General features: G+C 52.8%; 1 protein-coding gene and 1 long non-coding RNA gene across 6 annotated transcripts in view; one reads left to right on the forward strand and one right to left on the reverse strand.

Moving 5' to 3' along the window:
• The window catches only part of SLC25A37 (solute carrier family 25 member 37), a 34,192-nt gene extending 25,903 nt beyond the window's left edge, over positions 1-8,289 (reverse strand). For 2 of the 3 annotated variants that reach the window (XM_010954967.3, XM_010954966.3), the window contains exon 1: positions 7,927-8,289. In XM_010954967.3, the coding sequence (XP_010953269.2) occupies positions 7,927-8,136 (210 nt within the window). In that variant the 5' untranslated portion in view covers positions 8,137-8,289. The remainder of the gene's footprint in view (positions 1-7,926) is intronic. The other variant, XM_074355723.1, reaches the window with a different exon arrangement.
• The window catches only part of LOC141575724 (uncharacterized), a 29,799-nt gene continuing 20,387 nt past the window's right edge, over positions 5,970-15,381 (forward strand). For 2 of the 3 annotated variants that reach the window (XR_012503477.1, XR_012503479.1), the window contains exon 1: positions 11,931-13,805. This is a non-coding gene — a long non-coding RNA (uncharacterized LOC141575724). Of the gene's footprint in view, positions 7,525-11,930; positions 13,806-15,381 lie in introns of those variants that run through there. The other variant, XR_012503478.1, reaches the window with a different exon arrangement.

The raw sequence follows: 15,381 nt of genomic DNA on the forward strand, positions 1-15,381 counted from the left end.
AGTAGATCTGAAAGGCGAGCAGGAGGAGTACAGTTACTCTCCCCCATTTAAGGAGAGAAAACTGCAGTCAGCCAGGAAGCCGGGGGGCCGAGGTGGGAGTGGGCAGCTATGAAGGATTTGTGGTCATTCATTCCACAAACACTTAACTGAGCACCTACTGTGTGCTGGGTATGGTTCCTGGCAATGGGAACACACCAGAGAATAAAGAGAGTAAAAATCTCTCCCGCCTGCTGGGAGCTGACATTCCGAGGAGGGGAGACAGACCATGCGCAATGGAGATCATGCTACAAATATGAAGAAAGTAATAAACAACATAAATAACACATGTCAGTTAACAGTCTTGTGCTCCATAAGGTAACACGTGCTATGGAGAAAAAGCAGGCCGGGCAACAGCGAAGTGTGGACGAGGGGAGGGGAGGGGTGGGGAGGGTTTATTCCACTGTGACTAGTGATCAGGGAAGGTGTCAATGCAAAGCAGAAGGAGCTGAGTCCCCTGAACCTAGGTAGTAACAGTGGGAGGAGAGCAGGACCAATTTAACAGACATTACAGATGCAGGAGCGGACAGGTTTTGGTAGCGTCTGGGGTGGGGTGAGGGAGAGAGGGGCAGAGGCAGGAGAAACACTGTAGACGGTCACCAAATTTCTGAGGGGGGCGCCCCGGCCAAAGGGCAGGCCAGAGGGGAGGGCAGGATGTCCACACTGGACACCAAGGCAGCCAAGTGGACACGTCTTCAAGGCAACTGGACACCCAGCTCCCACAGAGACTGGACCAGAGTCACAGATGTGCAGTCTACGAAGTTCTGAGGACCCAGGCAGGACTGGAGTCGAAGAAAAGAGAGTGGAGGGCGGAGTTCTAAGGAAGACCAGGACGCTGCCCATCATCAGAGGGGCCAGGAAAACCACGGTGGGATTTACGAGCCAGGAGACAACTAGCATCGTGGGGGGGTTTCAGCAGAGTGGTAGGCACAAAAGCCAGAGGCCTGGGAAGGGACAAGGAGAGGAGGCAGACAGTGAGTGTCAACCATCCTTTCATAACATTTGTTATTTAAAGGAGAAAAAACTCTCGGGGCACGTGGGGTCAAGGTGAGCCATCTGGGGTTTGTTTGTTATTTAAGATGGGACAAGCGTGGACATATGAATGCTTTTAAGAAGGAACCAATGGGAGGGAAGGCTAATGATATTGGAACTGGGCTACACATGAGACAGATGACCAAAATAGCCACTACTATGACCTTTATTGAGAACTTAGGCGCCAGACACTGCAGTGAGAGCTTTCCATACGTCACCTCACTTAATTCTTTTGACAACGCTGTAGGCCCTGGGATTAATACCCCCACTCTGCAGACAAGGAAACTGAGCTTCAAAAGGTCAAGTAAGGTGGCCCAGGTGTAGGGCCAGGATTCAAATCCATGTATATGGGGTGGTTCCTACACGTCACCCTTCCCGGCCTCTGCTGGCTACTCTGAGAGGAAGGAAAGACCCTCTAACCTTATGACAGGAGGAGGGGCGGGCGACGGTGGGCAAGTTGGAAGGACAGTCACAGGAAGAAGAGTTTGACCAGGGTCCTGGTTCCTCTATGAACAGGAAGACAGATGCCACACTGAGGCTGAAAAAAGTGGAGGGGTGGGGTCTGAGGAGCAGGATGGGCTGAAGCAGCTGTAGAGGAAGATGGAAAGCCAGGCTAGGGGCCCCAGAGGCTTGGCACGCAGGGTACCAGTGGAGGCTTCTCCTAAAGGGCTCCGCCGCCCAACGGACCGCTGGGCTGGTGGGGACCAGGGGTGGGCAGGCCAGTGTTAGAAGCACCAAAGGCAGAGAAACCGCAGGCCCGAGAGTGGCTGCAGTGGTGGACCTTAGGGTCCAGGTGAGATAAGGAAGGCAGGGATGGGCCGAGAGAGGAGGCAGGAGACCTAGCACAGGGGGACCATGAGACAGCGGTGGCCAGGCTACATACGATTTCAGAGCAAGCAAGGTCCTGGGTTAGGACGAGACCAGTGGAGGTAAAGGCCATCCACCTGAGGGCGTCAAGAATGGAGGGGACTGGGTGTTCAACGGCTAGTGACCAAGAGGGGCTGTTCTCAGGATGAGGATGGGATTGGTGGTGGAGGAACAGCCGGAGACTGAGGAAGAGTGACTGGACCCCACGTGGATGACGACAGTGGTGATGAAAGAGAGCTCACACCCGGAGGACACCTCCCACACAGGAGGCTCGGTTAAGCGCTCTCAGGACTTAACCCTCACAGCCACCCCAACACCAGGACCACCTTTCCTCTTTTTTACAGATGGGGAAACTGGGCAGAGAAGGGGGGAAACTGGGCGGAGAGGGGAAGAAACTTGCCCCCGGTCACACCAAATGGGAAGTGGGACCCAGGCCACTCAGACAGGCTTCAGGGCCCCTGTCCCCACCCATCCCGGCCCCGGTGGAGGCTGAGGTGAGTAGTGATCGGGAGACATGAGGGACGGATGCTGGTGGAAGTGGATGGCAGGGGCCTCAAAGGGGGAGAGGCTGGGCGAGGAACAGTAAGAGGGCACCACCTTTACCTGAGAGGCTCAGGGAAGCGGGGACCTCAGGAGAAGAGCTGGATTTCTACCAGCAAAGGAGGAGGAAGGAACACTCGGGGAAGAGGTGAGGGAGCTTGTTACAAGGAACTTCCACGAGGGATGACAGGAACATAAGGACAGGAGGAAAGGTGGCTCAGGAGAGAGAAAGCAGGAAGAAAATTCATGACAGATAAGGAAACTAGAACTCTGGAAAGCAAAGCGTCGCACCCAACCAGTAAAGCCAAGACCAGGATCTGAATCGCTCCAAGATGGTTCTCTGAGGGTGAGAAATCGCAGCTCAGACGGAACAGGTTTGCAGTGAAAGAGAAAGTGATTGGAGACCTGCCTCCCAGGAAAAATGGTGGCAGTGAACATTCCAGGTGGAGGCTGGGAGGGGAGGGCAGGCTTTGAGCAAAGCAGAACTCACAATCGAGATTAAAAACAAAAGGAAAAGTCTCTGAGAAGGAAAGGTTGCATACCAGGGGAGATACGAAAAGAGAAAGAAAGTTCTGGGCTCTAAGAGGGACCGCCAAAGGTTTCCTTGAACACTGCAGCCAGTTCCTCCACTGGGTCAGGGAAAGGGAACCCTCCTGAAGCCGGAAGGGGTCCAGAGCCCAAGCCTGTGAAAGAAGGAAAGCGGGACTAACGTCCTGAGATTGGTCACCACCCCAAAGAACGATGGGACAAAACCCTCACCAGTGAGAGGTCTCCAGACAGCTAAGACGTGCCCAGTGGAAACCAGGAAACATATGGGAGGCCTACTCCACAGAGCAGCAACCCTCTTCCACGGGACACACCCCCACCCCGTGCACACCCCTGCATGGGTTAAATAATGTAATCGATATCCCCCATAAGATCCCAGTGCCGCTCCCTAGTGAGAGCTAAGGCCACCATCCATGCCCACTGTAATCCTAGGGGCTCGCCTCCAACTCCTCTGGCCCAGCCTCCCCCTCCCCCATTCTGGGCAGAGGGGGCCAGTGGCAGGCAGGAAAGTGGTCACGTGGGGACCAACTGCTGACTCCGGGACCCGTGCGATCCCCACCCCCACTCCTCCAGCAGCGCAGACCCGGACCCTGGACATCAGCACGTGGCCTGGGTGTTCGTGAAACAGACAACAGGCCAGAAGTTCAAGAGGCCTCCTTTTCAGACCCCATGCCACTCCGCAATCCACCTTTTAGAAAAGAAGCTCCCACTGAAGGAGGACAGGGAAAAAAAGGGAGGGGTGGGATCTGAAGGAGACAGAAAAAACACTCTAATTTTGTTACAAGAGCTAGAGCAATCAGGGACTTCACGCCCTTTGGAAGCGGAATGGCATCTACTGGACTGTATGTGGTTTCAAAAGCACTGGAGTGGCTGGGAGGGGACTCTGGCAGCTGCCTTTGCCCCCTGAGGACCCCAGCAGTTGGCTGCCCTGCTGGGACCAGGACAAGCAAGCTCTGAAGTGGAAGAATGCCCAGCCGCCCTGGCACCTGCCCGGCTCAAGGCCGCTGCTCCGAGCTCGGCAGGGCCGGCGACAGAAACCCCCGAAGCCAAGCAAGCTTTCCAACTGGCTCGGCACCCACCAGCTCCTCGAGAGAAGGCTGGGCCTTAACCCTCGGCCGCCGGCTGTCAGTGCCCTGCGATCAGCCTGCACCCCGGCTGGGAAGGAGGGCTTCCCCCCGCAGAGCTACGGACAGCGTTTCCCTGACAAGCAGAGCAAGAGAAGGGCTGTGAAAGGGTCGGCGGAAGTTCCCTCGCTTCAAATCTTTCCTGTTTCCTTCTGGCCCTGCTTTCACCACCAGCGCGGGACTCAGCCTGGTCTCCGAGTGGTGTGCCTAATCTGGTTGGAATTTCCTCCTCCACCCACCTGGCATTCTCCCCACAGTCCTAAGCACTCCCGACCAGGGGTTCTCACATCCACCCCAAGTGCTGGTCTAGGCGCCCACGCCACTGGCCACTCCGGAGCACCAGGAAGAGGCTCCCGGCAGACCTGCCGCAAAGGCCTAGTCGGAAAGGGACGAGCTGTGGTTACCCTTTGGTGAAAGGCCCACGGAGTCCCCTCGCCCCCTCCCTTGGTACCACTGCAGGGTGTCGGAACCGACAGGAGAAAATCAGAGGTCCCAGCAGCCTGGCCCTTGATAGATTAGTAAACACTCACAAGCCACCACCGTGTGGCTAAGTGAGACAGGAAGACACAGGAAGGAGCAGAAAAGTTGCCAAAAGTCTTCCAAATACCCACTTAATAATCACAGGCTGTTGACTGCTGGAGCCCCAGAGGCATTCGAGATTACTAGGTTTAGAGTTTTTCATACTTTTTTGGCCATAACCCCCAGCCAGAAGTGCATTTCACACAGCCACTCAAGGACCACCACACACACACACACACACACACACACACACACACACACACACACACATAAAAGCAGAATTTCATGGAACAATACTGCTCCTTACTTCACACCACAAAATACATGCTTGTATTTTGTACTCTCACCAATCTGGCTTTTTTAAAATGTTGCTCCCACTAATGGGTCACCACCCACAGTTTGAAAAACACAGGTCATTAAAGTGACATGGTGGGGGTGGAATGGGACTTCATGGGTAAGTGTATTTAATATTACAATTCGAAGCATCAGCAAGGCTGGCTTTCTGCACTTATGACCAGTCTAGCAGCTCGTTGAAAGTGACCAGTCCTGAGCCCCATGGTCCACACTATCTAGGAGAGAAAAATTAGAAAAAACAGGCCCATCTAACACACTCACTGACCTTCAAAAGATCAATCTTAAAAATGCGTGCCTTATAAAATCAAAGTAAACTTTTTCAAGATACGATGTACATTGATTCGGCTTCAGGTGTAATAATTACTTGAAATTTCAAGGAACATAAAAGAGGACATTGAGTGTTCTGTGTCCATAGAAAGGGGGACAGGTTAAAAATGGGAAATACTGAACTGGTCCACAGCCTCTGTTTTAGGAGTGACAATGTGAGGGCACAGAACAGTGCCTAAGGCATGAAGCAAGTTAAGGGCAGGGCTTCAACCCCAACCCTGTGCTCTTCACTCAGTTACTCATGGTCTCCGTCATCCCAAATATTTAGGAACACAGGTTCCCCAAGTAGAGCATTTCCATGACTGAAGCATGGACGCTCCCTGATATCTCGTGCTGGACAGACAACTGTGCTGCTTGCCGTAGCCTGGCAGTCTGCTACAGCCTTGCTGGGGTCATGCAGCGGGGCTCACACCTCTTAACTCTCTCTGTGCCCTTTGTCTTGGCTGCAAAATGCAAAGAGCAATCCCAGAAAGTTACAGCAAAAAACAAGCGGTGCTTTAAAGCCAAACCTGCACGCTAAAAACCAGAAGAATCCCTAAGGGTCATTATTTGGGGCCAGAATTAGAATCCCAGAACCTAGAAGACCTTACTGATTTCGCTAATCCAAACCTTCACATTACAGTCAGGCCCCACAGAATGACTTGTCCAGGACAGCCAGACCAGCTCCTTCTGCCACGTACACCATGTTAACCTGTCCCCAGGTGAAAACTGCTGCAGAAGGTAATACTAAGTACACAGTGACGCCTGGACCGAAACATACCAACATCCACAGGGGATAAGGAGGGGCGGGGAGGAAACTAAACACAGATCACACAATTTAAACACGTGAGACCAATGCCTCTTTGGAGTGTCGCAGGGAGCTCAAAAGGCCCGACTGACTAGTCCTAATGCTAAAGATAAGCTAAAATGATGCCATGAACCAAACTCACAGCAAAGAGGCCAAGGGCCTCAGAAACAGAATAGTTCCCTGATGGAACATTCATCTCCGTGACTCAGTGGGTCCGGTGCCTGCTCAAATAACACCTCCCAGCTCCTAACTTTCCCACACTCCGTCCAAGGCACTTGACACAACGGCTTCAAATGTGGGGAATTTTATTACACGTGAGGGATTCTTTCCTATGCAAATGCCACCTGGTATCTGTCCAGGATTTTTCCTGGAGCTGCTTCGGAAACCTAAGAGACAAGATCTCCCTGTGGCCTCCGTAACCCTGGCAGGCAAGGACCATTCCTTTAATTCTCCACTGGGATGCCGCAGGGGCAGAAGGGGTGATGGCCCAAGACCCAAGCAGCACAATATAAGACTTGGGCCTCACCTAACTGCACCCATGCCTTCTCCCTGGACCCATGTCTGTCCAGCCACTGACTGCTAGCTCTGAGGGCTGCCCAGGACAGGGGAAACCCTCTGTGTTAGACATTCTGGCCTTTACACTGCTCATGTGGGGCCAGCATCAGCAACAGGATACAGACGCAAGCTGGGAAGCTCTGTGGGTCCTACCTTTGAAAGCAACTGACACCTAGAGAGCCCCCCCCCAAATCTCCCAAAGCGCACTGGGGCTGCAGTCAGAAGATACAGATGGAGCATGAATCTGGGAAACTAACCCGTTCACCTCCCTGCGCCTCGGTTTCTTCATCTGTTAATCTGTATGAATCGGATGAGTTATGCCTACAAAAGTGCAATGTGACAATACTGCTCTTACTTCCCTGCAGCACTCTGTCCCCTAAACAGTCGGTGTCCTGAACAGGCTGACAGCGGGCAGCTCAGGCAAAATCCGCCTGGCCGAAGCTGCCTCCTTACAGAAACTCATTTAAAACTATCCGGCAAGTGCCGGGCAAACTGAACGCCTATTACACAACCCATAAGAAAGGCTGTTCAGCACACGCTCTCCCTGCCTGCCCGCCTCCCTGCAACAAAAAGGGAAGGCAAATGTCACTCACTGCCTCTCAGCTGCTAGGCTGCCGGCTGCCGGAGGGCGCGCGGCCGGGCCGGGGCCACGTTTCCCGGCGCGAGCGCGGTTAGCGCTCCGGCAGCAAGTCCCTCGGGGACAGAACACGTGTGAGCAGCCTCGGCCACCCCGCACCGACCGGCGGCTGTCTCTCGCCGCGGCTGGGAAACCGGGCTCGCCAGCGGGAGCCGCGATGACCCGGGACCGCAAACCCTCCGATCGCGTGGCCAGACGCGGTAAGACTGTGCAAAGCCACACCGGCCGCCTCCCTGGGGAACCTTGCCGCCGCCAGCGAGGCCAGCGGCGCTCGCCACTTCTCCTGACCTGCCGCAGCGCCGCCAGGAACCCCGGCCGGGAACGCGGCGGGAGCGGCGGAGCGGGGCACCGGCTGGGGCACCCTCGTGGGCTCGGGGGCCGCCCCCAGGGCCCGGGCGCGCAGCGGAAGGAGCTGCGCAGCGCGCTCCCCGGCTCCCCGGCTGGGTGTGCGCCAGCGCCCCGGGAGATCCGGGACGCCGCGGCCCCGGGGAGAGCGCGGTTGCGGGGAGCTGCACCGCGGCTGCTCCTGCGCGGGATGCAAACGCACACGCGCGGTATCTCCTCTCGGATCGCTCTGTCCCCAAAGTCCCCTAGCGCCTCACCTTCACTGAGTCTACCGGGTACATGACCGAGTGCTCCAGGATCCCGGCCATCGCTCCGGCTGTCATGTGGGTGGATAAGGAGGCGCTGGTCGGCAGGTTCTCGTAGTCCTCCGACCCGGCGTCCTTGCAGCCGCCGCCGCCATCTCGGCTGTCCCCATCCATCCTGCGCCCCCCAGCCTGGCTCCCTACGCCGCCGCAGCGTAGCTCCATCCGCCGGCTCCGCGGGGCGCGGGAGGCTGCAGGAGGCGGGCGGGGAGGGGGAGGGGGCGAAAAACTTCACTTCTTTAAAGTGGGAACCACCTCCCCGGTGCTGCGGCGCCTGACGCCATGGCGGGCCGGGGTGGAGCGGAGGGGCCCTAGACACCAATCACTGGAAAAGAAGAGGCCGGCCGCGGCCGCGCCATTGGTGTACAGGACAGTGGGGACCCGCCTCCCAGTGTGATGTCACTGTCCAGTGCAAATTTCCAAGCAACCGGATGGGGGCGAGAGGAGACGTTGGGGTGTCCCGGGAAGTTGTCTTACCTCCTGGTGGGGTGGTGGTGTCTCACTGTGGGCAGGCCGGGGGAGGAGAGGGCAGTCACTGGAGAGGGTCAGCCGAGCCGCAGGGGGAAATGCTTAAGGCTGGAGGGAGATCAGGAACAACGGACAGTCTTCCCCCAGAGCCCGGGGTTTTGCAAACAGTACTGCTCAGCAAGCTTGGGCATTCCTCTGGCCTGGAGCGGGGAAGTTACTGCGAGTGTCATTGAGGGAGCAGTTATGGTGGCTGGAGGAGGAGGCGGAGGCCACGTGGGGTTGGAGTGGAGTTCTAAAATTGAGGACCCACTGCGCGGTATGAGTGGCGCACCTTCTTTTGTGCAACAGGAGGGCGTGTACTATGGAGGGGACAAAGTCAAAACTCACGGTCCTGCGCCAGGCTGCTTTGTTGGGGAGAACAGCCATTTATTCGAATTTTTTTCTCTCACTGAAAACAGAGAGCAAAATTTGTTGTTCCTCTTATTCTCACAAAGGGGCTAAACCCACCACCCTGCCCTGGACTGAAGACAGTAAGTAGTCACCAGGATGGAGCCCTTCTCAGTAGGCAGCTTCAGGACGTTTTCCTGGGGCTGGAGAGGCCTGGTCTCACGATAGGACGCAAAGCGGCCAAGAGAGTTGAGTCTTTCAGTATTGCATCTGCCTGTCTTTAAACACTCCGGTCTCCTAGTTCTTAAACTCATCCAAAGCTGTCTTCTTAAATAAAAAGTAACCCAGGCTGCTTTATTTTAACCTAAATAATAATTGTCTTGCTCTGAGGGAAGGAAGAGGGATCAAAAAGTAGGGGAGTCACCTGTCTGTTTATCTAAGGCTCCCTGAAAGCGTGCCATCTGCATCCACACGTGCATGTTCTGGGGCTTAAGACTTGGCTCTAGCTGATCAGCTTTCACTGCACCAGACTCCTTATCCAGAGAAGGCTTCTGGTCAGGAAAGCTATGCCTTGAGATATGGAAGGGTGGGGAAGACCCTGAAGGTGCTGCACCCACTCTTTGGCCTCACCCTGGTTCCAAGACTCAGGTCATAGCAACCTAGGCAGCTCCCAGGGACTTGAGATTCAGTGATGTGAGCCCTGTAATAGAGGCGTCAAGGCTGAGGGCACCATTTCCCCATCTGTGGTAGCTGCCTGTGGTTACTCCCCAGATGAGTGCTAGGGATGTGCTGGGTAGAAACAAGCTCTGTATGTAGTGGTTGCTGGAGAAAAATGTCCCTGCTTTTGCCACAGGCGATTTTCAAGAAACGTTGATCAAAATTTGTGGATACTTATGCAAAAATGGAAACCCTTAGTGTTAACCCATTATCCCACTTCTGGGCATGTGACACAAAAGTCTGGATATGTGTGACACTCTTCAAAGCATTATTCATAGTAATAAATAATCGGAAACAACCAAAATGTTCAACTAGGGTGGAATGACTAAGTAAACTATGATGCCTGTATTAGTGAAATATTGTGGGGCCATTAAAGTTGTGATTACATTATGCAACAACATGGGAAATGATTATGACACCAAGTTAATTGAAAAAACCAACAACTCTATGAACATGGCATTCACAAAGATGTCAATATGCACATGAAAAGAGTGAAGTGGCTATTGTGAGAGTGATGTAGTACTGTAGGTATTTTTGCTACATTTTTCAGGCAAATAATGCTTCTATTATTTCTGTAACTTAAAAAATGAAAAGAATGAAAGTGCATCATTCTCTTGGGGGTATAATCTCCCAATGGATGAGAAACTGTCGGACCTCTGCAATGGTGATACTGGTGGAGAGAAGTCAGCCTTTGGATGGTTAAGAGGACTCTTAGCAATTGTGAACATGCTCATCATCTTCAGAGACAGAAATTTTGTGGGGGTCTTTTAATTTCATTAAATAAATGGTTTTTTAAATTTTTTTATTGAGATATGGTCAGTTTACAATGTAGTGTCAATTTCTGGTGTACAGCACAATTGTTCAGTCATACATGAATATACATATATTCATGTTCATATCCTATCATTAAATAAATGTTAAGCCAGAGCCATTTAGAAAATCTATGGAATATTTATTATAAATATTCAATATTTTTCTCACCATACATGGTAGATACGGTGGTTTAGCCCTCAGCATCCATCTTAAACCTCTCCTTACACTGTACTGGCCAGAACATTTTAAACCACATTTCCCAGACTCCTTTGCAGCTGGGAGCCTAGATGCGATTTAAATTCTGCCAGTTAGATGAACAAGGGAGATCTGGGAGATGGAAGGCAGAGAGAGGCCACCTTCCTGCTGCTGTGATGTTGTCTCCTGCCTTAGCAAAGTCGTAGACTCTTGGTTAGGGGCAGTTGGGGTGGGCAGTCACTTCCTTATTGCAACAGCACTGCAGTGTCTGGACACCTCGTTCATGAATGTTGAGAGGCAGTTGTGGCAGTGCAGGTGGCAGCCTCCTGAGCCCTGCACCATAGCTTCAATAGGTGGCCTTCCTCACCTTTGAGAGCATGGTGAAGGTTCCCTTGGGAAGCCAGGTTGTGGGTGTGGATCTCAGAGTCATCTCTGGGGACCCAACCTGGGTTTCAGCTCCTCCCTCCCATCCAACAATATTGTATATAGTAGCAAATGGGCATCAAAATGAAGGAGGCATTCCTGGTATCAGAATACAGCAGCCCGCCCTGGTCCTCGACCTCGGTGGAAGTCCTCCTTGGAAGGGGGTGACATCCCAGATGCCATAACCCAGGGCTTTGGCCACACGGCCAACAAGGAAAGAGCAGCAGAGGGACCCAGTGATCCTGCCCCGTGGGTTGGAACAGGAGACTCAGAATGACTTGCTGGTTCTACCCAAGTCTTACGTAAAGTTCCTGAACATTGAAGTTCTGAAGATGTCGTCATGCTGTCTTAGCCCAACTGGGAGTCAAGTTCCACTTAGAAACAGGAAGCCACAGAGGGCATAGGGTGCAGATCACTTGACCTGGAGTCACGGACCTATCCAAGCCCTGGTTCCACCATCTACCAGCTATGTGGCTCTGGCCCTTTTGGTTGGCGGGCTTCCTTACCTGTTGACCATGGGAGTTGACACAACACATGGGCAATGAAATATAGGAAAGAAAATAGAATAAAAGCTCATGGTGAAGTATATATAATTTGGGGTCATTGAGAGGAAAGAGGACAGAAAGGAGTTAAGGGTACAGATGTAAGAGGTCCAGGTTTTCTCCAAAATCATTCTCACTTTTTTACACTAATTACTCAAGCCCTGGCATCCACCTGCGCAGCCATGTGACACACAGATGTAATAACACCCCAACCAGAATTTAGCCAGTGCTGTGCCTCCCCCTTGGGGCCCCAGGTTTCCTCTACCAGAGAGGAGGCCCCTGCCATGGAGGGAGCGCAGCTGATGTGATGTCCCCTAGAGCGTCATGGGGTTTGGTCCCAGGGTGGGGATGTGCATTTTGTCTTTTTCACAACGGGGGCTGATCCACATTTCCAGTGTTTTTAAGTCAAGTGTATCTGCAGGGAGGGCTGTGAGGGCCTCGAGACAGGCCAGCTCCCTCCCTCACATACACATCTGACCCTGCAATCCCAGAATCCCTTGCTTTCCCAAGGACAGCACCTTGTTCCCTAAAAGCTCTATCTGTGATGAGTGTCCCTAGGAGACAGAAGAAGAAATGGAGGGAGAAGCTAGCCTCCCTCCAGAGTCCCCCATCAAATAAGGAAGTGGTGGGGCAGAGCCACCAAGTGCAGAGAACGCACAGCTGCCTCAGTTTACCAGGCTTCCTTTCACAAAGGATGGGGACGCGCAAGGGACAGAGCAGGCGGTTTCATCAGCGGCTCGAGAGAGGATGGTTGATCTGCTCTAAGTCCCAAGAGCTTGCTGCACTCATGCTGCCCCTGACTCCAGGCTTGAGTCCCGTGTGAGCGGGCTGGGCCGCCCTGCTGTGAGACAGCCCTGGACTCCTGTTCTGTGGGTGCCTGTGCCATCCTCCCCAGCAGCTGCCCCTGCACTTCCACCGATGAGACCCAGGGATGCCAGCTGCCTCCTCTTCACACCAAGGTCTCTGCGCTGTGGTTCTTCCCACTCTCACTCAAGAGCCCATCGCAGAGCCAATGTCTCAAGGCCAGAGAGGGTGGAAGAGGAGCGCTGAGGCCCGAGTGGAGGCAAAACATGGGCTGAATTGGGGGATGGGGGTGCCACATCTGAGCATCTGCGTGGGTGACCTTGGCCCACCCGCTAGCCACCCATCAAGACTGCTTACATCGTAATCATTCCCTCTCCTCACCCTTTTCCGCAAATACACTCAGTCCTCCATCACCTGGTAAAGTCCCTCTTCCCAGCTCCACACTTAAGCTGCAGCTCCATCTCTCTCTTGCCTCCATCCTGAAGTCCCTGAAAGAAGGATCCATGCTGGCCATCTCCCCATTCAGGGCACTCACTCCCGAAGCCTTTGCATCGCCGTCTCTAAGCCCTGCGCTTTTCTAAAGGAGCTCTTGTAAAGGTCACAGTGACCTCACTGCCAAGTCAGCCCGCTTCTCCCCACGCCAACCTCTCGACCCGGCCTCCTCTGGAATTCCTCCCTCACTTCTGTTGTCGTCCTGCCCTTCCGACAGCGCCCTCTGCCTCCCGCGTGGTCACTCCTTCCTCCCTGCAGCCGGTCCTCAGAGCTCCTTTCTTCTCTTCCCTCTGGTCCTCGCTTCCATTCCCACGGTCCCGTTCCCCACCCTGGCTCTGCTTTAAATCCGAGCATCCCTCTGCACTCCAGCCCCGGCACTCTCGTGCCTCCCAGACAGTTCCGACCTGGAGCCGGAGTGTCAGCTGTAGTAACAGACGGCAGGTCACAGTCCTAAGGCCACTGTCCCAAAACACCACATACGGTCAGCTTGAAACAACAACAATGTTCTCTCTCATGGTTCTGGAGGCTAAAAGTTCCAAGATCACGGCATTGGCAGGGCTGTGCTCCCTCCAAAGGCTCTAAGGGAGGAACCTTCCTTGCCTCCTGCTGGCTTCTGGCAGCTCCTGAGAATCCTACCGTTCCTTGGCTTCAGCTGCATCACTCCGGTCTCTGCCTCCGCTGTCACATCCCTCTGTGTCTCCATGTCCAGATTTCCCCTTCTTATAAGGATGCTGGTCATGTTGGATGAGGGGCCCGCACTCCACCAGGATGACGTCATCTTAACTTGATTATATTTGCAAAAATATTTCTAAATAAGGCCATGTTCGCAGGCTCTGAGCAGACACCAAGTTCGGAGGGACACTAGTGAGCTTGGGACAGTGAGGTCGAGAGGCAGGAGCTGCAGACTAGACGGGAGGAGGCCTGGGTTCCAGTCCTGACCAGTATCCTTTGCCCCAGTCCTTTCATCTTCCAGAGGAGGAGTTGGACTCAATGGTATGCTGATCCCTCTGCAGCTCTATCTTTCGGATCTAAAACTGCATTCATAATCTCTCCTCCTAATCGGCGACTCCTTTTCATGCTTTTTTCTCCTGTATTTTACCTTTGTTTTACCAGGTAACCAGCTGGCAAGCTTAGAGTCATTTCTGATTCCTCTCTTCTCTCAAATCCTATCAGCCAGGGAGGGATTCGGCTTCTGAGAGAGCATGACGTATAGCTACGGTGACTGTGTAATTTATCATCCAAACTGGGATGCTTTTTGAGCATGGCAAGGGGCACTGTTGAGAATTATACCAGGACAGAGGGCATAAACTGAGACTGTCCTAGGAAAACTAGGGCACATGGTCACCCTGCCTATGGCCTCCTTGTGGCCTTATGGCTTTTCTTCCTATCCCAAAATCTCCCTAAACCCATGTCTCTGTTCCCTCCTTGCTCTCCTTTCTAAGGGAGTGCTGTCCAGGTCTCCAGCTGTCAAAACTACTCACTTCTTAGCTCAGGTGGCTCCCCTCCCAGGAAGCTTTTTCTGACCCTCAAGAAGTCAGCTGGACCCCATGGCTCTTTCTTGCCTCCTTCGGCTCTCATAACCTTCTACTTCGTGTTACAGTTCTAGTCATCATGTCTTACCTCTCCCTGACACTAAATTCCATGAGGATGTAAATGGAGTGGACTCCTTATTAAAAAAGTAAGCATTTCTTTCAAAGGGGCTCCATATTCCTACATAATAACATTAAAATGTTGCAGACCTTCATCACCTCCAGGAAATTAAAACATGATGTACCGGAGCTCCCAAGGCTCAGAACACAGGCAGTTGGTGAAGATGGGAGAGAAAAATAGTGACATTTTCTTTTCTTCCAAAGTGCATGTCACAAATGCTAAATGAGGGTGCTGCTTTTCTTAGAAACATGGAGTTGCAAAGCCCAGGACCTGGAGAGACCTACAATATGATATAGTCCCCAAGTCCCGTCTCACAGTGACCAAAGAGATCCAAGAGGGAAAGTCACTTGTCCACAGAGACCGAGGTGAATAGTGGCAGAAATTGGATAAAAATGCAAGTGTTTCATTCAGTACTTTTCATTCACCTGCCTTTGAAATAACCCCAGAGGCTGATAAGACTCCTTTATGGCTGTCATCGGTCTTATCTCAGATGCCTGCCCTGTGAAAATCAATAGTTATCCGTGCTCCACTCTGGCCAGGTTCACCTGACACAGCACATTAGCACATGCTCTCGTTTGCCAGATTCCACAGATGAATTTCACCCCACCACCATCAAGCAGATTTCATAGATCATGATCCTCCAGGCAGCATAGTTGCCATATTTCCAATGTCTCAATAGACTGCTGGGCATAGAAGAGGCGCTTTTTAGGAGAGTGGAGATGATATAGCATAAAAATAAAAAGCCTATGCTTTGGAGACAGACCAGAATTAGATAAAGACATACTGCTTCCAGGAGTTGCCCTTCCTTGATTGCTATTGGAACACCAATCATTGGGGTTTTCCATTTGGGTTCCATATTTGTTTTCTCTGCCCTGAGCATCCTTGCTACACATGGCATGTCTCTCCTGAACTTAAATCA

The sequence above is a fragment of the Camelus bactrianus genome, chromosome 31, assembly GCF_048773025.1.
Source record: "Camelus bactrianus isolate YW-2024 breed Bactrian camel chromosome 31, ASM4877302v1, whole genome shotgun sequence".
NCBI classification, from domain to species: domain Eukaryota; kingdom Metazoa; phylum Chordata; class Mammalia; order Artiodactyla; family Camelidae; genus Camelus; species Camelus bactrianus.